General features: G+C 42.7%; 3 protein-coding genes and 1 pseudogene across 9 annotated transcripts; 1 reads left to right on the top strand and 3 right to left on the bottom strand.

Moving 5' to 3' along the window:
* Positions 1 to 436: 436 nt before the first annotated feature.
* Positions 437 to 5,511, bottom strand: LOC136341094 (calcitonin receptor-like). 5 transcript variants are annotated; one of them, XM_066285706.1, is made up of 8 exons: positions 5,150 to 5,505; positions 3,041 to 3,240; positions 2,889 to 2,979; positions 2,636 to 2,841; positions 2,371 to 2,589; positions 2,021 to 2,318; positions 1,390 to 1,604; positions 437 to 775 (listed from the first exon to the last, which is right to left on the bottom strand). In XM_066285706.1, the coding sequence occupies exons 3-8, from the start codon at positions 2,953 to 2,955 to the stop codon at positions 563 to 565; spliced, it is 1,218 nt and encodes a 405-aa protein (XP_066141803.1). In that variant the 5' UTR covers positions 2,956 to 2,979; positions 3,041 to 3,240; positions 5,150 to 5,505; the 3' UTR covers positions 437 to 562. The 5 variants fall into 5 exon arrangements, with proteins under 5 accessions (XP_066141803.1, XP_066141804.1, XP_066141805.1 ...); XM_066285707.1 differs by lacking the exon at positions 5,150 to 5,505 and adding an exon at positions 4,520 to 4,537; XM_066285710.1 differs by lacking the exon at positions 437 to 775 and adding an exon at positions 1,029 to 1,154 and having other exon boundaries at positions 5,150 to 5,511.
* A 1,093-nt stretch (positions 5,512 to 6,604) lies between these two features.
* Positions 6,605 to 14,644, bottom strand: LOC136341062 (calcitonin gene-related peptide type 1 receptor-like). Of its 2 annotated transcripts, none has more exons than XM_066285650.1 (10): positions 14,039 to 14,644; positions 11,112 to 11,184; positions 10,564 to 10,772; positions 10,421 to 10,512; positions 10,231 to 10,375; positions 9,960 to 10,180; positions 9,217 to 9,293; positions 8,793 to 9,007; positions 7,455 to 7,691; positions 6,605 to 7,043 (listed from the first exon to the last, which is right to left on the bottom strand). In XM_066285650.1, exons 2-9 carry the CDS (start codon positions 11,182 to 11,184, stop codon positions 7,461 to 7,463), a joined length of 1,263 nt encoding a protein of 420 aa, XP_066141747.1. In that variant the 5' UTR covers positions 14,039 to 14,644; the 3' UTR covers positions 6,605 to 7,043; positions 7,455 to 7,460. The 2 variants fall into 2 exon arrangements, with proteins under 2 accessions (XP_066141747.1, XP_066141748.1); XM_066285651.1 differs by having other exon boundaries at positions 10,231 to 10,357; positions 14,039 to 14,511.
* On the top strand, positions 12,691 to 15,791 carry LOC136341256 (plasma alpha-L-fucosidase pseudogene; annotated as a pseudogene).
* A 1,565-nt stretch (positions 15,792 to 17,356) lies between these two features.
* LOC136341082 (sodium/potassium/calcium exchanger 4-like) lies at positions 17,357 to 22,175 on the bottom strand. Of its 2 annotated transcripts, none has more exons than XM_066285688.1 (8): positions 22,034 to 22,175; positions 21,489 to 21,630; positions 19,085 to 19,395; positions 18,861 to 19,031; positions 18,520 to 18,733; positions 18,097 to 18,468; positions 17,946 to 18,047; positions 17,357 to 17,892 (listed from the first exon to the last, which is right to left on the bottom strand). In XM_066285688.1, the coding sequence occupies exons 2-8, from the start codon at positions 21,547 to 21,549 to the stop codon at positions 17,570 to 17,572; spliced, it is 1,554 nt and encodes a 517-aa protein (XP_066141785.1). In that variant the 5' UTR covers positions 21,550 to 21,630; positions 22,034 to 22,175; the 3' UTR covers positions 17,357 to 17,569. The 2 variants fall into 2 exon arrangements, with proteins under 2 accessions (XP_066141785.1, XP_066141784.1); XM_066285687.1 differs by having other exon boundaries at positions 18,097 to 18,474.
* Positions 22,176 to 22,428: the final 253 nt, after the last annotated feature.

Raw genomic sequence — 22,428 nt, forward strand, 5'->3', positions numbered from 1 at the left:
TTTGTGTTATTTCGAATCTTGTAATCCTCCTTCGCCATTGTGCAGAATCAAGTAAGAGTCACTTCTTGACAATGGCGAATGCCAATTTCTTCGAGCTAATCCAATATCGAAAATGCATGTTTCGTTGCACCCTCTGCATCTTACAGTTTCTAACATCCCCACTGAGACTGCCGTGGGTCGGGACATCTTTGTTTTTATTTTATTTTTCTGGTTTCGCCGTCTTCGTGCAATTATCTATTATGATTAGTGGATAAATGGAATATTCGTCGAAGGAAGTAGGCGAGCCTTACGAGCTTCCTTCCTTCGACTAATAGTCATGCAATTGATTACGAAAAACCCATTCATGTGGATATTCACATGTTAATTGTCGCTCATTAAGACTCGAATCGTAATTGCATGTAATCGGGGGAGAATATCATTGTTTTTGAACGCATAATATGGTACCAAAACCTAATTTATTGCCACTATATAAAAAACGAAAAATAACAATTTTATCCAGTTACTATAGGGATGTGAAACACTCAAGAAAGGCAATGAAATCAAACGTGACCGGCCAATTTGCTTAAATCTCGATTTGCGCAGAGCCCTTGCGCATCGCCAACAAAGGTATAGCGGTACAATTATGCCCATTCGCTCCAATTGCCCCGTTGCTATCCACCGTGGGGAAATTGGTCGACCTAGTGTTGTGGAAGTTCAGTTTCCTCTGGAAGCTTCTTTTCATCGATTGGTGTACCTCGTGGTTGGCGAAGCAGAAGAGTGCGGCACAGCACAACCCCTGGAAACGTCACGGTTTTAATATACCGTGGAAACTTCTCTTAGCGACATCTGTTGAGGAGACTAAGCGGCTGAAGTGATTTAACTAGATAAAGCTGCAAATTGAAGTCGCGAGTGGGCTTCTTCCCATGGAAAATTTAAGGGAGGGTTACATCTCCCTTGTAATGATTTTCGAATAAAATCAGCAAATATAATTTTATTAAAAGTAAGTTCAGGGCAGTCAGCAAGAAGCAACTACGGCAATCAATTTTGTTGCTCAACGTTTAAGGATACGGGGGTGTTCAGCATTAACTGCCGAATGCTTTGTTGCAGCATTAGCGGTGCTACCAATTTCGGCAATACCAGTGCAGTTCATCGTGGCACGCGAAGAAGACATTGAACTTAAAAAAAAAACCTGAATATTTAATTCATCGATGTCAGTGGCGGCACCAACTTTTTCTCTACGAATAAACATACGCATAAGCTGAGTCACAAGAAATCCACCCGGTGCAATTGAAGCTAACGTTAAAAAAAAAATACAGAAGTATTTGATGTGAGACTCCAGTGGCGCGACCAAATATTTTGGACTTCAAATGCACTTGCATTTTAAAAATGTTTCGAATCGGAAAAACTTACCTGATAGGCGATTATAATCATGCTGAAATACTGGTGAGTAGCATACAGGGGATGCTGAGAATCTGGTTTCACGGGAATCAAAATGAACTGAAGCCCAAAGAGGGGGGTGAGAATGAAGGCGGCCCTCACGGCCTTCCTTATACCATCGGGAGCCGGATTCTGCGAACTTGGGTTCCTGATGGTCAGGAGAACCCGTAGGATGTCGACCAGAAACACTGCAAAATTAAGCAAGTTTAACATCGCTTTCGGCACTTACAAAATTCTATAGATCTGTAATCGCTAGTCAAATAAGAAATATTGCCCGGTATACACAAATAAACACATCGATTAGCGTGATTAGAGGTTTCTGAAGGCTCATTTGCAGTCGGAGATTGGTAAACTGTGCTATAAATAGTTCTGGATGGGAAACATATGTTGAGGAAATTATACGTAAAATATCGTATGAAAAACCCTTGACCTCAGGTGAAACGCACCGTTCTTACGTTGCTTTCCTTGAGGGTACCAGAACCGTTGGGATCAAGCCATAAATAGTATTAAATTCCCACTTTTCTGATGACGCCACATAATCCTCGTTTTGCATATTTGACGCGACGATAACAATAAAAAAATATTTAAAAAATCTCAAACTCACCCATAGAACAGCCCAAACTGAGGACTACAGGTACACTGATGAACCAGGCGCTAAACGAATCTTCTTGCATGAGGCACCTCTCTGTGTCTTTGCTATGGAACACTCGTACCATATTGTGGACGAACACTATGAGAAATGGCACCCCCCACCCGAGGACGTAGAACCACTTCATGGTCTTCTCCTCGTTCAAAAAGACCAGTTCCAGGGCTATATAAAGGTGCAGAGCCTCACAGAACATCCAGATATAGTTGGCGACCATAAAGTACTCTTTGGCTACGTGTAGGAGCTTGCACCAGAACTGCAAGACTATTGAGAGTAAACTCGCTTTTGTGGCGATCTTGAGCACTCACTGGGTTTTCCGTGGTAACTGCCACCTTGGTCACTATCTCCGTGTACCATATAATGGACAATACGTTATTCGTCAAGAAAGAGCTGAATAACTGAACGTGGATTTTAATCCTGGTGCACCTCAAGGTTCTGAATGACAGGAATATCACTAAGGAGGCCAAAAGGGCTATGGATGATATGGAGTATCCTATAATGTACAAAAAGTTGATACACCTGTAAAACTATTGAAAGATCTGGAGGATGTCGAAGACGTGAGGACTTAAATACCTCGAGAACCTCGTCGGAAGTCTTAGTGCAATGCTGATAATCAGTCCAAGTGATGTTTGCAGCGTTAGTGAACCAGGAGCCATTCGGCCAGCACTCTTTAAAGGCGAAATGGGCTTTCATGTTATTGGGACAGGATTGATTGGCTATAGTTCCTGGTTCTGTGTCTCCCCAACATAAAAACCCATCGAAAATTTCGGGGCAGTACCCTGGAAATCAGCAGTAAACAAACGATCAAAAATCGGTAGCGAGGTACCTGGACATAAGGCAAAACGACGTGTTGCGCATAACCGAATGAAAAGCAAAACCTTAAGGGCCAACATATCGAAAATTCCGACAGTTCGTAACTGCAAGATCGCACTTCTTGGTAAATTTATCAGGATGATGAATTTTTGGCGGGTAACTTACCTGAAGGGGTAGAAGTTGTATTACCGCACGCGCCCCACGAGTTCGTTTCTCTCACTTCGCCCATCGTTGAGCTTCCGTGATTGGGCGTGGTTACTAATTGACCGCTCTTTAACTACTGTTTGTTAATGGAAAGTGAGATGGGTACGATGATACTAAAACGTGTAGTCAGTGATATTTCGCGTCGATTAGCTCCATCAAACCTAAAAGATAACGTTTTCGATTGTTTGGATTACATTTTAAGGTTGTCAATAGGCGATTTATTGATTAGTGCGGAGATAGGTGTTTATGAAGTACCCTCAAAGCAGGACGTTTAAACTTGGACCACTTTAAAACCGGAAATCGGGGCGCGGGTGAGCGCGAACGTACGCCTCTGTGTTGTGTGTAATTGGCCGCGACAGGAGTACGTGCGTCCCGCGAGTGTGCAGAAAAGATGCACTTTCAACTTCTGGTTAAGGGGAGAAAATGTAGATTTACCACCAAGGTTTAATACGTTTTAGTATTACGATCGATTAGATTGCAGTTTATTTGATAATGAGAAATAGTTAAAACTGCGAAATCATTAGCGGACCGCCGCTTTTCCGTGATTTAATAAACTTCTTAAAAAATTCGTAATTAGGTGCGAAAATTGAGAAGGAACGCTGTGTCCTGTGTCCCGCTGGCCTTAGGACAAAACTATCACCGTCCACAGGGTCTTAGAGAAAATTGTCCTGAAAACGGTAATAGGCAGAAATAAAGTGCGAATTTGTAAAATACGTAAAACACCCTGTGTGACTCATTCCCTTATCATTCTTCAAAGGTTCAGGCGAGGGGTTCCGGAGTGTTTTACCTATTTTACATACTCACGTTCCGCACACTTTATTTAAGTTAAATATTATTTTTATTATTATTTTTTAATTTGTAGCTTGCTGTCAGTTCTACAAACCATTGGCGTAGCATCGTTTAATGGGGATTTTATCCAATTTTTTTTGAACGCAATGCTGTAAACCTGCAACGTCTCAAACAGTGAAATTAAGAACTATTCTACATCTTCTATTGATGGATCTTGGTGAAATGCTCGAGAAACACATTCAACGTGATTTCTTAAGAATTTCGGGGGTGCGATATTTTCGGAAGTTTCCTCGCCAGGTGCCATTAGGGCAGCACGCCACACTCGTTTCGAACCCATTGAAAAGGGCTTTCATTCCGCCTTCGCCGCATAGTACTTAACACTCTGGATATTAAGTACGCGCGTTCCAGGCTCCAGAGCCCTATTGCTCCGTAGGCACCTTCGAATCTATCACGTTTAATAAGTTCTTTTCGAGTGCGATCAGTTACATATTATATAGCTGGGACGGAAATTTGTTCTTTCGGAACCCGCGTACACAAATGTATTAGTATTATTTTTAGATTTGTTTATATGGAGCATTCACACAAATTCATAAGACTTTGAATGAAAATAAACTTTCTCGAATGAGTTATTATTTAAACATTAATATTTACATCTGTCCCTCAAATCTTCTTGAGGCCCCCGTGCAGACACGACCTGTTAAACGTGGAAAAACTCACATCGACGGCCCGCTCCACGCCTGCGACGGCACGAGCAAAAAAACCGATTTTCTGGCACAAACAAATATGGAAACAGAAAGAATTTTCGAACAACAACCACTATCCACGGAACTGAAATGTTGCCCAATTTTAGCCGATATTGACTGAAATGGGATTAGAAGCAATCGAACTGTTTAATCAAATGTTGCAAGAGCAAACACGCGACTCGTCAATTCTATTTGCTGATTGCTTTATTATGCCGTCCATATTTGGCACCTGTTAATCCAGGAATCTCGTCAAAGCTCCAGAAGCGAGAGTATCGACTCGATTTGTAATTCCGGAAGCTCCGGATGGTTACCGGGTCGGGATAAGCAAAATTTCCGCTTCAAAAGGAGACATTTTTTACCGACGTTGCAAATTACAATTCTGTCCTTCTCGGACAATTTATATTGCTAATGAGGGGAGAAATCGAACGTTTCTGGACAGCGTGTTCGCGGGGGGAAGAAGCAGGGGCGGAACGACGACTATGCAAACAGTATCGCAATTCTTTCACCTCAAATGTGTGGCGATTTGTCCTCGACTCACCTCATCGATCTTACGTCCATCCTCGAGGCGGACTCCAACACACGACATAGTTCCTTCTTCTCAACTAGGAAAACGACTATCGGTGTCTGAGACTATCGGTGATGGACCCGTCAAGAAATCGATCTAATTCGTCGCTCGGTATTTTCTCATCAGATCCTCAAAAATTCGGCCATTCACAACGCACCGTTGTTAATTTTAACCGCGAACGAACGAGCTTTCGCCAATTACTACCACTGTATCCTGGTCTGGAACTACGTTGAATGAGCTTTCCTGGATATGTGCCATCAGTTAACCTAAACAAAGCTGCATGGTTCAAACTTGCACCGGTTTTTCTGAGCGATTCATCCACGAAAATGCCGAATTAAAATTGAATGGAATCTCACGTGGGACACACGTAGGCATAAGAATTAAGCCGACATAATCAGGTTTGCGTTTGATAAATTGAACCAATATCTATCCAGATAAGGCGACTACGCGGATCAATTCCTTTAATGTTGTTTTAGACCGCATAAATTTCTCAATATCGCTTAACAATGACTCGGGAAGTGCTTAATGCTGTTATTGATGGAAACGTAAAGCTTTCGGTCAATTGAACATATTTTTCTTTATCACCCGCGCGCGTCACCGTGCAGCAAGTCAAAGCGGGTCAAAATGCCGAATCTCCTAAAATGTGTCATTCCATCGTAATTGCAGAAAATCCTGCGGAAGTGACATTCAAGAGGATTCGTGCGTGTGAAAAACCGAATTTCAAGTATCGCATCGCCACGCGTTAGGAGAGGAAGCGTTGCACTGATGAGCTGTGAATCATCTTGGATTATCTTGCCAGATAAGTTCGGGGGAAAGTAAATTTCCTGTAAAAAAATTTGATTTACGTGAAATTAGTAGCCATTCGGATTTTTGTGATACATGCACGAGCGCAAAATTTCGCAGTTTCGCCCCAATTTAACCGAACTCGTATCCCTTAAGACCTGCCGAGGTCATTAGAGCCTCTTCAACGGCAAACGTACGAAATCGCCCCAAAGTCGAATTTTCGAATTCAGACAAATTCCACCCGAGCTTGTCCCCTTTAACGAGTATGATTATTCATACATCTTCGAGAAATTGTTCAGGTTTCTGTTGCGAGGATGCACGTCAAAACTTTTTTTCACTTTTATTCAGGAATTTTTTGCTTCCGCGCCTTCGCCATGGGCGCGCACGCGAGGGGTGGCCCAGAGTATGCCCTTTGCGGAAACGTTCCGCTAGGCCTGCCTCAGATTCGAATATCGCAGATATTCGATAAAGGAAAGACTTCGGATTCGAACAATTAATGGAATTTCCGACGCTTCGTAACTTTTTCTTATCGATGATAGAAACAGTCCTTCATCCGCACTCACTCCCCGAATTTCCCTTCGCCCCACGACGGCGCAATCGGCCCAAATAAAACACAATTTTCGACAAACGGATGAGCATCCTGTCTATTTTTACATCGAACACCGAAAGAATTACAGCAATATTTACACATAATGTAAATTCGCATTACCGCTTCTCGGTATCATCAATACCGCCCTCAAACACCGTCTTGTTAGTTGCCCTTTGTATACAAAAATAAATACGAAATACCCCTAAACAACGTACTACAGACTTTCTGCAGTATTAATAAAGGTTCTAGATTCTCCCTGGAAATTTCCACAAGCTGGTAAACATTAATAAAGTTAAATTCCCTCATGTTGTACAAGATCTAAGCAATAGTTTCCCCTACATCCAGAAACCAAGTATCCAGGAAAACGGTTTAATTAGAGATACACTGCGATAGTCTTTGTTTTATTATTACCCTGCTACATTTAGACACTTAAAATGAACATAATTTCTTACTAATAAGACCGGAATGGGTTGGCGAAGTCGACTTTCTTGAATCCTGAAATAACCAGAGACGATAAATCAGTAAAGGTGTCCGGTAGCCGCTGGGCGAGGGTATATAGGGTGTCCCAACTTTCAGCGCGTGCACAGCAGCGAAAAAGGTACCGTGCGGCAAACTAAGATTATTTTTCTGTGTAGAAACCGTGATCAAGGTTTGTTCCCCAAAAATTGGGACACCCTGCATAAAATTTCCACTCTTATGACCTCCATTTACATGTTAGTTAATTAGAGCGGGCCCGACATGCCGAGAATTTTTTGCTAAGAGGACGTCTGCCTGATTCCCTCGGACGCTTTTCTGTGCTCTAAGACATACTCACTCTTACGAACCGAAGGAAGGCAAACATTGATTGTCCTCCCGTTTCGACCACTGGCTAAATATTTAATAAAATGAAGACATATTCAAACGCACCTTTCCTTAGACCTTCACTGAGTTCTGGATGGATTTGCGACGAATCGAGAGCAAAGGAACGACGTTTCCGTTATTGCTTCCGCTGCCGTTGAGCATGAACACCGCGGCAGCACTGTCGCCCGTCTGGTAGTTGCTCCATCTGGTGCTCTGACGCGTCAAGTTCCTTTGGAAGCTCCTCTTGATGGCTTGATGCACGTCATGGTTGGCGAAACAGAACAAAATGGCGCAGCATAGGCCCTAAAGAGAAACGCTTTTACGGCTTGAAGAGTTGGAAAATGACCAGTCCTCCCCCTATTAACAGTTTTCCCGAAGTCCGTTTGGGAGTTTAGGCCGAATGCCGCATTTCCCCGCATTACTTACCCTAAAAAAGGATTCTAATCCCGTTTAATTGCACCTAACTATGGCAGACCTAGTGAAAATGTGGCAAAGGAAAAAACGATAATTGGGCTACAACTGCCCTATTAATCGCCTTCAAGTTGGCAATATGACGGGGAAGACGACGACATTTCCTTATGATAATCATAACTGTCCAGTAGTCGCTACGTGATTGCACCTACTTTCCTTACTTATTACACAATCTCTGAGCATCGATATATTGGGAATTTCTAAAGCTATTGCAACAGCAACTCAATTTTATCGTCAAAACGAGCTCTATACATGTGACATCTCTTCTAAATTCTTAGATGCGGGCTCACTTGAAACCGCTTTTCATGACTTTGACCGTGCTCTAAAATGAAAGTGTCGCAAACTGGATTTTCATGATTCCAGACTCCAGGGCTTCCGCATCTAGGTCCGATTGAATATGACGAAACAGTGGCGTGTTTCGAAGCTTCGGGGCCCAGAGATTTTCACTCCTTTTCCAATTTTCGCGTAAATTTTAATGAAACCCTGCTGCACTCATTAGCGTGGCACCGTCTTCTAAAATCCGGGAATTTTCGAAACTTGCAGCCTCTATCATTTGTTTTTTTTTACCGTCACCGACCCAGCAATTTTTGAAAACAAATTCTTCCACCTCTCCCCCTTGTCGCCCATTCTTCGAGTCGAAATTGCCTCGGTGCGCCCCTGCTTTTGCTACGGTTCGAAAATAATTTTTCGCATTATAGGCAAGCTTACGGCCCTTAACACGTATCAAATCACCGACGCATCACGCCCGCTTAAGAACCGGCAATTTTCGGCTTTTCTTTCCAATTTATTGCTGTGTTTTTGATATTTCCTACTTTCAATTTACGTTCTGTACGCCCCCGACTTTAACAAGTTAAATTGCTTCTGTTTCAAATTATAGAAAAGTCTGTGGTGGATAGAATTAAAGCGAAAAACAGCCCTGAAATAATAACTCACCTGGTAAGGAATAATGATGACGCTGGTGTAAACGTAGACATAATACATGGGGTGTCCAGTGTCGGGTCGCACGGGGATCAAGACGAATTGCAGTCCGAAAAGAGGGGTGAGAATGAGGGCCGCCCTGACCGCCCTCCGGATGCCTACAGGGGCGGGATTGGGAGAATTTGGGTGCATTATCGTCAGAATCACTCGGAGAATGTTGACGAGGAAAACTGCAAAGAATGCCCCATTGCGGGGTTGTAACATCGCAAAGCACCGTTACCGTGCAGAAAGAGTTGTTAGATTATCCCGAACAAATATTTGAGCTTCGTGATTCGTGTTTAAGAAAATACTCGTAACAGGAGAAGTTGGAAAACGAAGGGATTTTTGGCGACCTGTTAAGGTGTGTTTGCAGAGCTGTTCGATTAAAAAGAGCACTTACTAATGGAAAACGTCAGAGTTATGGCTATGGGGACGCTGATGAACCACGATCCGAAGGCGTTTTCGTGCAGCCAGCATCTAGAAATTAAGCAACCTTTAGGAAGGAGGATATCGCTTTGTTTGCATCCCTAAAGGACGAGTTTCCTAGCTCGAGAAAAATTGAAAAGATACCTGAGCCCAGACCTGATATTTTTCTCGAACGTTACAAATTCCCTTTGTAACTCTTGAAAAAGCAAAAAGGGAATAAATTTGGCTTTTTTGGTTAACTGAGTCATATCTTCCAACTCTTCATGACGTTTCCTAATGCCCGAGTGCTACATGCGGGACAACCGATTTAATCTTTACTAAAGCACAATCGATGATGCGATAAATACCACATCTCCCTGAGGGAAAACAGCATGTAAAGTTGAAAAAACAATACATTCACACATATTCTAGACTGATCGACTTTATTCAGGACTGAGTTTGTGCAAATGTTCTGTTATCTCGGAAACGCAAAGAGATACTACAGCACAGTTTATGTAGATTTATGGAGATCTCTCAGATACCGGATCTCGAAGTTTGAAAAGTGAGAATTTTTTCAGAATTACATATGAGAGGTATGGGCGGTATCTCCGAAACTAAAAGAGCATTACAATCCTCTTTATGCAAGCTTAGGTGGTCACAGACCCCAGCAAGAACTTATGCATCCTCCCAGTCCTAAATAGAGCCACATTAGCTCGCCATTCCTATGCTTACACTTACAAATCTGTGTCTTTGTTATAGTACACCCTTATCAAACTGTGCACCACCACTATAAAAAAGGGCAACCCCCACCCGATACCATAGAACCACTTGGTGGTGCGTTCCTCCCTCACAAAAACCACCACCAGGGCCAAGTGCAGATGCAGGGCCTCGCAGAACATCCACATGTAATTGGCCACCATGAAGTATTCCTTTGAAACGTGCAGTATCTGACACCAAAACTGCAAACCACCGGCCTAAATTTAATCGTTTCCCATTTGGTGATACTTACAGGGTTCTGCAAGGGGGTAGCAACCTGGGCTACCACCTTCCTGTACCAAATAACCCAGGTGATATTGTTGAAGATGAAAGAGAGGAAGAGCTGCACGTGGATTTTGATGCGAGTGCAGCGTAGCCCTCTGCAATACCATTCGTACCTATCCAACTTTCTGAAATCATTTACAGGGTGATCCTAAATATACCTGAATGAAAAGAAGATGATTAGAGAAACCCCCAAGGCTGCCAGCGACACTGAGTATCCGATGATGTACAGGAAGTTGATGAAATTGTAGAACTGAAAATTCAAGTTTGTTTGCTCCGATCGCGGTGAGTAACCGTTACTGACCTCTAGGGACTCAAAATCGATACATCCAGTATAATCGGACCAGGTTATGTTGTCTTGGTTGACGTACCAAGACCCGTTGTCGAGGCAGTCTTTGTAAGCTAGTTTATTGGTGTTGAAGCCCTCGAAACGGGGGCACGACTGGTTGGCTTGGGTTCCGGCAGGGGTTGACGGCCAGCAGAGGGCATTGTCGAAGATCTCCGGACACCACCCTTAAAATGGTATCGTGAAGTGTGGTACCAAATGTGCAGAAATCTCCTGAAGCGCTAATTCAATTTTGCAACTCTAGCTAGATGCCTCTGGCTCGCGATTTAGGGCGAATTTGGTATTTGTGGATTTTTGGAGGGTGTTGTAGCTATAATGAATCTCTAACGCACCCTTAAACGAGATTCGTCAAATTGTTTCAGTTTATCGACCCCCTTTAGAGGCATTCCTGGCGCTTGACATGAAATAACATTCATATTACGATATTTACAAATTAATTGAAATTTTAACGCAGAGTTTTCAGTGGCGTCCCAAAAAAAAATGAAAAATCTGCAACTATCGTTTACCCTTGGTTGTCTCGTTGGTCTTGCCGCAGGTGCTCGCATTCAAATAGTCATGGTTGGTCCCTGGAGCGGTCATCTGCAAAGTAAGATAAACTGAATACCCCTACGGCATTGATTCTGTTCAATTCCGTACCAGTTTCGGTACAACTTTTTTCCAGCATGCAAGTTAACCTAATGAGAAAAATCTTCCATGAAGGTCATTGCTAGGCCTTCCCTTGTTGCCTGACGTTTCCAGCCGTTACTGTCCCTTTGCGAATGAGGCCAGTGAAAGAAAAATATGAGAAAAACGAGGGGGAGGTTTATATTAAAAATCGAATTCCCTCATTCACCGGCCAATTTATTCAAAGGGAATCGTTGAGCTGAGATAGACATGCAAACGGCTTTTTTCTGGATGCTCGGTAGGTGAAAAGCATCCAGAAAATGATGCCTAGTGTTCCGCATCCGATCCGGTGGAAGTCCGGAATCACATACGGCAAGGTTGTGCTGTTTTCTTTGTCGAATCACACTCAATGAATTTCAACGAAAGCCCAAACCGAAAATAGGAACGTTTACGGGAGATCTTCGGCTCTAATTGACACCTGTGCAATTTATCCTTGACTCTTAATTGGGGTAGGGAAAGCCGGCCATTAGGGCAAGCGACGAAATTAAAACCGAACTGATTACGGCTGATTGAATAACGGAAATCAATCAGGAGGGACACCGGTCACATGAGACTTTTGGACGTTCGCGGAGCGCTTCCGGACCAACGAGAGGTGAGTCCTGAGAAAGCTCCGCGATGTCGGTTTCAGTGGCGGAGCTCGACCCTCGGGTCCGCATCCACATCAAAGGCAATTATTGCTGTTTTCCCAATAAGCACCCCGCAATAAACCGAAGCTGTTAATATTCAGTTACACAAATTAGATAACTAATTCGAGACATTTTTGCCGATAAAACTCGATTATTATAACGTGCTGACGGCCGATATGAAGCCGACAGTTTGTTCAGGGATCGGCCGACACCGCATTCGACGTCAACAACAAACATTCCTGCAGGGGCACATATTATTAAAAAACAATAAACCCCGGACAAATATTACGCGAGAATCCATCAAAAAACTATTGCCTTGACGTCAGGATCCATCCAGATCGCTGGGAAGTCGGAATTTGAGGGGGAGGGGGGGGGGGGGTTCCAGATTATTCTCATAAAACCTGGATAATAAATGCGCTTTCCGAGGAAGAAAATCGCCCATTAAACTTGTCTTACTGTATTAATTAGTTGGACGGGGCGTGTCTTCTTTAATGACGTTATGCTTTTGACATGGACAAGCTTGGATAATTTGCTTCAAGGCTTTATGTAGGTAGCTCCCTTTGGAAAACGTCGTTTATCCCCCTCGGAGGGCTGCTCCTCATGCAAAAAATATCATGCTTGCTCTGTAAACTTTGCACCTCCCAGGCGATGCCTCTAGAGCGCCAGAACGCACTCTAAGAATAATTCTAATGGGGGATGATTAATTTACGAGAGTATTAAGGGACAATCGAGCCTCCTGTCTGCTTTTCGTTATAAACTTGTAAAATAACATAGGTAGTCCTGTAACCTGATAAGTATGACTCCCCATTATATCCCAGAGCAAGCGAATTTAACAGTTGTAATTGGAAACTACTTGCCATTAGGGGTATACTTTAGTGTAAATGGAAACAGTTTGTGTAACAAGACCTGGAGTTTTAAACTGCCGTACGCGACGTGATTTACCGGATTCTCTTCGCAAAGGAGTAAGTTCGCATTAGACCCGTTTTTATGTCCAAACGGTGGAAATTTCCCCGCGAAAAATTGCATTTTCCAGCCAGATTTTCCACCCCGATCCGTGACAATCCGGAGTGTGCCGACTCACCTTCGAAAGCGGTACAAAGCGAACGAGTGCCGTCCGACGTCCAAAACTCGAAGAAAAATCGCTGCAGCTGCCAGAATTTTCCAGGGGGCGAACTTCGTGAGGGTTCAGCGTTAAAACCGAAATTTTGAACTGCAGCCTCGGAAATCGGAACGGCACTGGGCGAGCGGCGAACGGTTCACCACTTTTGCTTCAGTTAAAGTCAAAAATCTCGGAAGAAAACCCGCTGCGGCTCCCAAAATCGACATTTTCCCGAATGGTCAATGGGAATTTTGATTCGAACTGTGAAGTTTTCAGGTGCAATCGGGCCCGCACCGGGCCAATATAGCAGAGAGGGAAATGGTAACAAAAAGTAGAGGGTGGACGAAAGAAAGATCATTGCAGGTTTCAAAATCGGACTGTGACACTCAATCAACCACGGAACGAAACATCAGAAATTCAATTCGAAATCCCGACACTTTCAGCCCTTTCTGCCGGAAATCAGGAGCGTACTTGGAAAGTTTCAAAAGAGGAATAAAACGGGCGTAAAAACGTTTTCATCATTGACACTCGCTCATGGTTTAAATGAGTAAAAGATGGATGGGCGTTCAGCTTCTAGAATCGAGCCTCGTTATTGAATAGCATCTAGAATTAAACGTGAAAAATTCCTCCAATTCTCCTAATTGAAATTTGTGCCGGGAGCACGTTAACTAGCCTGATAAAAAATTAATAATAACCAAGGGAAACAATTCCTAAAGCTAAAAAAATACTAAATTGAGCTGAGCTGCTGAGCTAAACATTAATTCAAAAATCAGACTCTCATCTATAAATCATGAAACTTTGAACATAGAGCCTTGGAAATCAGGACCGTACTGATGGACGACTTTAAATATCCAACGCCTGAAACTTTCCAGATATTAATTTGAGCTTTCAGATTAGAGGTGCACCGCCGAGCTAAACCTCGGATTAAACTAAACAAATTCGTTAAAGAGCACTGAGGATCTTAGCCTCAATTCTCGAAAATCCGAAGCGGAGTTTTCGCATGGGAAAACGCGCAAGTGTTGCTATCAAAAACCTTTGACTTTACCTTCTATTAAATAATATATAAATCCCTGGACAGTTACTTTTCCCGCACTTGAACCTGCATGTCGAGTCTAGAAATCCCACTTTTCGGAGCTCCGATGCGATTTTTCAGCACAAATTTCCATATTTTCAACAATAAAATCTCTCATAAACCGTTAAAGCCGTATCGCGTTCGAGCGTTTATTCGGAACTTTGAACGGAAACTGGCGGCAAAACGTTCTGGCATCGGCTGACAAAGCTGGCAAATGCGCTTTCACTTTCCATTTCCAGACTCCACCAAACTCCCCACTAGTTTCACCTTTATCTTAGTTTCACCACGCAGAACGAATATCATGGGGTATTTAATCCAAGTCACATGAATTATTCATAACCGTTTTCATGTTTCTGGAAACTTGCAAGTTGCATGAACCATCAGAAACGATGTGTGTGTATACTGTAACGGCCACTTAAGTGCCCTGTAACTAAGCAATTGAAAACTTTTGAGTTAAGATTTATTGTTTCTGGAGAGGAAAACAATTTAATCTAATGCGATAAAACACTTATTACCGCACCAGTAAAAAGATTGTTCAGCTACTTACAAAAACAGTGGTTCTTTCGTCATCAGGGCAATAATACGTCTTTTGGTTCTCGTTTTCAGCCCATTCCTCAGTGGAGGAAAACTGGGAGAGCATTGACTACAGAGAAGTCCTGCAAAAACTACTCTCCAGGCTTCACGTACTAGGAATTCGCTGCTCAATTGACAGAAGAGTCCTTCAACGCTCCGCAATGGGCGGATTTATCCAAAAAGGCCGGAGCAACGTACGTAATACTAACCAGCAAGCACCATGAAGGGTTCGCGCTAAGGCCTTCGAAACGTACCTACTCCTTCAATTCTGTAGACCAAGGACCGCTTAGGGACTTCGTTAATGAGATTGGAAAAGCCGTGAGGACTGCAGGGCTTAAGTATGGGCTGTATCATTTCCTATCAGAGTGGTACCATCCCACGTACGTAGCCGATAAGCCTGATGGAACTAGCTATTTTGTAGACCAAAAGATTTATCCAGAAATGGTCGAATTGGTCAATACGTATAAGCCAGATGTTGTGTGGTCAGATGGAGATGGGGATATGTCTGACACTTATTGGAAGTCCACCAAGTTTCTAGCGTGGCTTTTCGATGAAAGTCCAGTGAAAGACAGTTTTAGTTAATGATAGATGGGGGAAGAATGTGACTTGCCAGCACGGAGACATCCGCACCTGCCTTGATAGATACAACCCAGGGTATTTACTACCCTTGAAGTGGAAGAATTCCATCACTACTGACTGGCACTCTTGGGGATATAGAAGAATCTTCAATATCGACGAATACGCCACCACGAAACAACTGATCGAATTCTTAATCGAAACCGTTGCTTGCGGAGGGAACACTCTCATCAATGTAGGACCAACCAAAGAGGGACACATTGGTGCAATTTACCAAGAACGTCTACTCCAATTTGGAGAGTGGCTGTCTATTAACGGAGACGCTATCAACGGAATACCAAAACGACACGTTGACCAGCGGGGTGTGGTTTACCCAGAAGAATTTCTGAATTGGCCCCAAACCGGGGCGTTGGAGCTGGGAGCTGTGGATCAGCTGTGTACCACCTTTACTGAAGTAAATCTCTTGGACTCCTATCAGAATTTAACCCGGACGAAAGCGGAAGGAGTCGTGTCCCTTCAGCTGCCTGATAAAGCTTCGGTTAATAGCAACGATGCATGGGTTTTGAGGATTCAGTAGAAGATATTTCAATAAAAGAGTGTATTGTTTAGAGCGAGTTTTATTGCTGGGAAATCGAGAGAAATTTCCCAGAAAATCTTCAAACTATTTAAATTTAGTACGTATTTCATCAAAGAGATCCACTTTGGATCAATGTTCAATGCGATTCTTAATGATACCCATACCACAGGTCCTGAGAATTACTCAAAAATGCGAAAAAACCGCATTTAATTACGGATTTAATCAACTGAAATCCTTCGCTCAGAATAATGAAGAATTTAACTGGCACCCTCTGTCGGATAGAAACTGAGCTGAGAACTCTCTACCGCCATCTAACGGAATACGCTACTAACTATATATCTGGGTGAATGGTTTTTATGTTTTATAGGCCTTTTCCGGTGCAGTTTTATTACTGAATTCGTATAAAATTCATTAATTAGCAGTGCAAGAATGCTACGTAGAATATATGTTAATTAGGAACAAACTTCTCTTAAAATAAATTCACTGTAAATGTAAACTGGTTGTCCTCACTGCACTAATTTTCTTTTGGGACCGTCGTAACGAACAAGAATCCATTATTTTTTACCTTAAGTTACTCTTCAAGACACCGTTAAATATTTTTAAACAACGATTCTATATTTTTATAGCATAAAATTAAATAAATAAAATCTAGCTGGCTCCAGCTATTGCTTTTCAACCGAGTTAAGGTGGCTTGAGCGTCACCTATCGGAATGCGCTACTAACTAATTCTCTGATAGATCAGTTTTTTTTGCTTTACCAGCGGTTTTGAGTAGTTTCATGGTATTTTCTTTGCATAATGGGTTCGTTCACATCGCTAGAATAATAACTCCCTGATGTTTTAGTTAGGGAGTGATTTCGTTCCAAGTACATTAACCAAAAATCCCAGTCTGGCGCCATGGGAAGATCCCCCTCGTGACAAAAATAGGTACGTTGATTTTAGAAATGGTTAAAAGCTTCAACAAATATCTACGAGGCTAATCTGGAATCCCAAGAAAATCTCCAAGGACTCTTCCTATAACCCAAAATGTCCTTAGAGCGAATATCCTAGGCTCGTTCCTACAGGTCAAAATCTTTAATAAACAGCTTTACTCCAAAGCTTTTAAAGCGTTCAAATCGCTTAAAATATTGTTTAGATTCGAAAAATTATGAATATTTTTCCACTCAAGCCAGAATTCCTCGAAATTGCTATCAATTCCATTAATTTTCATTCATCATATTGTCAAAAATTTCCTCAACTCGAAAATGGAAGCCGGTTTTAGATGGTTTTATTTCAGTCACTCACTCATCGTACGACCTTTAAAACAATATGACTTTTATAACATTTCGAACACGTGTTTTTATTATCAAAAATGCTATACAACGTTCAATATTAATAATTTATCGTATCACTATTAACAAAACAATAACAAAAATTTCAATAATGCTACATACTTAATTACGCACTTTTGATGAGGATAATTAGAATGTAGATGACTTCTCTTTAACTGAAACCCTCGGAAGTTATTGGAAAACGACCAATTCCAATTAAAGAAAATTAATTACTTGAAACCACACCTTAATTCTTCAATTGAACAAACCACGTTCGTAAATAAATAAGCTACGAATGCGCAGTCGAGTATTGCAAATTTTTAATCTTGTCTATAAGCAATTGACCTCCCAACTGAATTTCCTATCATAATATACACTAAATTAATATTACACCATCGAGATTCGAGTCAATTGCTCACAAATCTAATAGAGGCAGCTACTTAGTCCCACAAGATCATACTTATAGTCTCTCAGTTCTCTTCACATTGTTGCTTGAAAAACACCATCTCAGAGAGACAAGCCATGACAATACACACGGTGTATACACAAATCAAAATGACCCCGGTTGTCTTGGAAAGGGTGAAATGGTTGAAATACAATGTGACGTAGAGGAAAATGGCAACGAGAAGAAGGGCCGTAATGGTGTAGATGATGGATCCTGATTCGATCTGGATGAACGCGTTCTCGTTGGCGCCCATGGAGATGGTCTTGAAAAACCAAGGCATCCCCAGGGAGAATAGGATGTTCATGGTGTTTGCTCCCAACGAGTTTGAAACGCCCATTTTACCCTCACCTAAATATTAAGAGATTAACAGGAATTTAAAAGTGGTGAAAGTTAGTATTGACCTCTCCTGGTCATGATGGCAATCGACAGTGATTCGGGAAGAGAACCTCCGGCTGCCATGATGGTCATTCCTTGAACCGTGTCAGGGATGTTCAAGACATTTCCTAATATTAAACCATTTGAAAGTTATCAATTGCCCTTTTACGTACTTACCGATAATAGACACCATCCACGACACCACGTAAGCATTGGCACCAATCCAGAAGATGCACAGCACGAGAGTTACCCACCACCAATTGGGTAGCAATTTGGGATTGGGAATGGTGAGTCTCAGAACCATTTTAATGGGCCAGGTATAGAAGAACATGAATTTGGTGAGCCAGCCCCCTGCGGGAATCAAAAAAGGGCTCTTCTTCTCCTTTTCGATAATCTCCTGCTCCAAAGCTTCCCGATGCTTTTTAAACTCCTCAGGGTTCTCAAAGGCAGACCTTCTGGTCTCCTCCACGTACGACCCGAAAGCTGAAGCCACCGAGGCCCTCACCGAATCCCTTCTGTACTCTTTCTCTAGGTCTGTGTCGCCTTCGGCTGAAACTAATTAATTAACTTCAAGAGATTTTGGAGGGAACGTAAACTAACCAGAGACATCTTTCTTCTCAAAGTGCTTTCTGACAAAGGCGGACATTCTGGGGTTCTGGAACATGATGATGAAGTAGAGGAAGTAGCAGATGAAGAGCACGAGGCCCTCGTACCAGTAGACGATTTTATCCCAGACGATCGCGACCAGGATGCATATGGCCACCATGTAAATGAAGACATCGCGGGTCACGGGCCACCAGTCGAGCTTGATGGGCTATTGCAGACAAAATACCCATTAAGACCTTGAATGAAATACCTTACCGTGCGTGTCCGAAACGCACGAGATCTTTGACGCTTTTGCGAAAGTAAGAGTATTCGGTGAAACGCTGAAGTCCACTCACCCTGATCGCGGCTAAAGATCCAATAGAAGCCACGCCCAAGGAATTGAACATGGAAGACCCTACGATGGTTCCGATCCCCAAATTGGAATTGGTGATGAAAGTGGCGATCAAGTTGGTGGACAACTCCGGACAAGAGGTGGCCACGGACATGAAGGTGGCAGCTCCCACGTCCTGACAACAACTATCTCATGAGTTTCCGGAGTGATCGAGAACATTTTGCTTACAGCTGAGATGTTGAGGACTTCACACAGCCTCTCTATCGAAGGAATGAAATACTTGTCGCATACGATTGCCAGAAGGGTGAAACAGTAAATTGCGATCAGGGCACAAAGGACGATCCCGCCCTGACGCTGCTGTTCCTCGGTGAGAAATCCCGGGAAGTCGTCACCACCTCCTCCGCCATTTGAGTTATTACAAGTGCCGTCGGCGTTCGCCTCAACCGCCGTAGACACCAATGAAACTTCGTTCTCAAGAGGACCGCTGGCGCCAGAGGTCGTTTCTCGAATTTCTGTTGTCCTCCTGGCCACCTCCGGTTCTGCAAATGCATTCGTTACTCACTCTACCTGATAGTGACTGTGGGTCTGTTTAACGATAGATGATCACGTGTTGCGTTTGCGGGAATCGCCAACTTAAGATTAGAGATAAAAGGCATTGTTTGCTGAGTAAAATTCCCTCGGTATTTTTGAGTTTCCACGGTTCTCGGAAAATAACAAAAAGGGGAATTTCGAATTTGTAAAAAAAAAAAAAGAAAATTTGGTAAGTCTCATAGGTGTTATATTTAACAGTCAAGTGGTTTGTTTGTGAATTAAAGCGTGTGAGCGTTTAATCTAATTTAATTAAATAACAATGCAATTCGCTATCTGAGTATATCAATTACTAGTTTATTAAAATTGTGGAATTAATCATTCGAGATATTCACACGTATGTGCACGTTTTATCACTGTGAGAATTTTTGAAATTACAGAAGTATTTTTTAGCGAAATTCTCAGCTTTCTTGAATATTTGATATCGGGAGATGACAAATCTTATAAAAATTTATCGCAGACTTTTCGAATCTTCTTACTTATCAGGGGATTAATAAATTAAACAAATTGTTGTAATAAAGTTAAGCTGATCTCTCGTCTCGCGAGCTCGCACCATCGCAAGCTTTACTGAACAAATTTCAAGGAAAACAGCGCAATCTCGCGACGATAGAGCTGTAAAGGCGTAAAATCGCTTTTTCCTAAATCGATTTTTTTTTTTTTCAATTTATTTCACCATTTATCCGTTTGCATCTTTTAACTTTCTTTGCACGCCTCTGACCATCGCAATAACTTGCAAGTCCAATTTTGCAGAGAACTGTTTTAACTGCGCAACGGCCGAAGCAGGCACGACGTCTCATCCCTAAAAGGAAGTTGCGATTTTTTTAAATTGCATTGATCGAGCTGTTTTCACTGTCGTCCCCTGGGGGAATCCCGCAGCGTCAGGATCGTTTTGCGCGCCGATCGGTGGGAGCCTCGTTAAAACGTCTCATTTTGAAAATTTCAGGATGCAGCTGGTTATTTTCAAAATTTCCCCCTTGCAAACTCGAACCGGTCCCACCAGTCAAATTCGAAAGGGCGGGCGGATTTCTGGGGGGCGACTTCATTATCGAACTGGAAAAACGTCGTTGAAACGCTCCGTTCCTAGTTACAGCTACGATATTTCTCGCAAATTGTGTTAATTCAGCTGCTTCGTGAGCGCCTTCCTTTTGAGGCCTTGGGCCGGCGTGCAGCCTTACGAATAGAATATCGGAAACTAGGCAGGTTCAAAGAGGGCCACTTGCGCCATCGAACGGCGACAGTCTCGTTAACGTACCTCATCCCTAAGCCAAGTTGCGATTTTTTTTTTATCGCGTTTCGTATCTGACTATTTCAAACTTTCCCCTGTTGGAGCCTGAATGGATTCTCGCAAGACCTGCCAGTCAAACTTCATCCTCGAGAGGGCCGTTTTGGCTATCGAACGGCGTTCGCTCGGTAGAATACCGCACTCGTGAACGCAGTTCCGCTTTCCGCAACCTGCATTGGATCCTTGACTGCTCTGGACGTTGGACCATCGAAGGGGTTTATCGGTCACAGTTTGAGAGATAGATTCAGATTGTTCTCGTTATCGAACAGGGAAATCTTCGTTGAAGTCTCGCATCTCTAAACGAAGCAACTTTGGACTGTCACAAGACCATGTTTACCATCGGACGCGTTGCGTGTTCAAACCGCTGGATTGCGGGGAAACGGTTAAATCGCCTCACCTCAAATGACCTCTGTGAACGTTCGTCTGTCCGTGCGAGGCCAGATTTGCGGGAACGCGGAGGTCCTCCCCTGAACCTCGCTCCCGTCGTTGAAGGGCCGAAAAGGGAGTGCAACGAAGTTGGGTGAAACGTCCGATGTCGACGGTTCGAACGCATTAGAAAAGTTTGAAAATTTGTTTTTTTGGGGAATCCCTCCAATCCATTATAAAGCTATACGAGGTAATCTCGCCCCGTCTAAAATCTAATCTTGGCGCTGAGCCAACCGCAAACTGACAATGGAAAATTGAAAATGAATCCCGATATTAGATTTTTCATTTTTAAACGAATCTCCTCGAAGTCAAAACTATTCGACGCCCGCCACTTACCTGCCAAAACGGCTGCCGCGAAAACACTAACGAACACCAAAATTGCCGTGGAACACTTCATTTCTTCCACTAGCTCAGAACAGCATCGTGACAGAATGTGCCCTTCATAAAAGTCTCGCCCATTCTATATTGTGGCAGTTATCTGAAATCAAAGAACTCGATAAGATAATCAGAAGATTTACGAAGGTGTTAAGTGTTTATGTGTTATTTATAATACACTATTTCACCGAGCCTACGTAGCATTGTCAGAGAGCGACACGCAATCGTCTGGTGGTACTCAGAGAGTACAAATAATGAGCATTGTTTATTTAATTAATGATTCTCACTAAGGCAGACTTGGGCTGTTCTTGTCCGATTAGTGCAAGTTACGAACAGATAGATAACGAACTTCAGCCGAAAAGTTGCAAAAATTCCAGTAAAAACGTTTTAATTAATCGTTCGCGGTAGATTAACCGACAGGAATTACGGCCGGCATTGAAACGACCACGAAAAAAAAAAAATGGTTCGACATTGTGCTTCTTCTCACTACCATAAAAATTGCCTACCTTGAACCCGCTTCCTAGCCGGCAGAAGCTACCACCTCCAACCTTCGACGTTTGCCCGATTAGGAAAGACTAGCGGATACCTCGTACCACCCTTGCGGTTCACACGTTAGCGCTAGAGGAGGCCGACTCGAGGAGTGAGTTTTATTTCCTTCGTGAGAAACGCGTTTGTATCTTAACCGAAAAACTAATTTATCACAGGTACTTAGGAACGGTTACAATACATCAATTATCCCTCTAAGTAGCTGTATTAAGGTTCCACAACGTCACTAAACGAAACTCTTACAATATCCTATTCAATATCTTACAGTGTGTGTTTTAGATAAGCGTGCCTATGTAATTCGCCATTAATAATAACTTAAAGCACTCTTCCCAAGATATAATTTTATTACAGTCAA

This window comes from Euwallacea fornicatus, chromosome 9 (assembly GCF_040115645.1).
Source record: "Euwallacea fornicatus isolate EFF26 chromosome 9, ASM4011564v1, whole genome shotgun sequence".
NCBI classification, from domain to species: Eukaryota; Metazoa; Arthropoda; class Insecta; order Coleoptera; family Curculionidae; genus Euwallacea; species Euwallacea fornicatus.

What these genes read in the sequence shown, in the direction of transcription:
- LOC136341062 (XM_066285650.1), bottom strand. Translation starts at nt 11,184, where the DNA reads ATGACCGCTCCAGGGACCAACCATGACTATTTGAATGCGAGCACCTGC. An exon ending in TATAACAAAGACACAGATTT is followed by an intron (nt 9,294 to 9,959) that starts GTAAGTGTAAGC and finishes CTTAATTTCTAG; the next exon opens with ATGCTGGCTGCACGAAAACG. An exon ending in AACTCTGACGTTTTCCATTA is followed by an intron (nt 9,008 to 9,216) that starts GTAAGTGCTCTT and finishes CATTCTTTGCAG; the next exon opens with TTTTCCTCGTCAACATTCTC.
- LOC136341082 (XM_066285687.1), bottom strand. Translation starts at nt 21,549, where the DNA reads ATGAAGTGTTCCACGGCAATTTTGGTGTTCGTTAGTGTTTTCGCGGCA. An exon ending in CGCGGCAGCCGTTTTGGCAG is followed by an intron (nt 19,396 to 21,488) that starts GTAAGTGGCGGG and finishes ATGCATTTGCAG; the next exon opens with AACCGGAGGTGGCCAGGAGG. An exon ending in TGCCATCATGACCAGGAGAG is followed by an intron (nt 17,893 to 17,945) that starts GTCAATACTAAC and finishes CTTAATATTTAG; the next exon opens with GTGAGGGTAAAATGGGCGTT.
- LOC136341094 (XM_066285706.1), bottom strand. Translation starts at nt 2,955, where the DNA reads ATGTTGGCCCTTAAGGTTTTGCTTTTCATTCGGTTATGCGCAACACGT. An exon ending in CTTCCGACGAGGTTCTCGAG is followed by an intron (nt 2,590 to 2,635) that starts GTATTTAAGTCC and finishes ATCTTTCAATAG; the next exon opens with TTTTACAGGTGTATCAACTT. An exon ending in TGATTATAATCGCCTATCAG is followed by an intron (nt 776 to 1,389) that starts GTAAGTTTTTCC and finishes TGACGTTTCCAG; the next exon opens with GGGTTGTGCTGTGCCGCACT.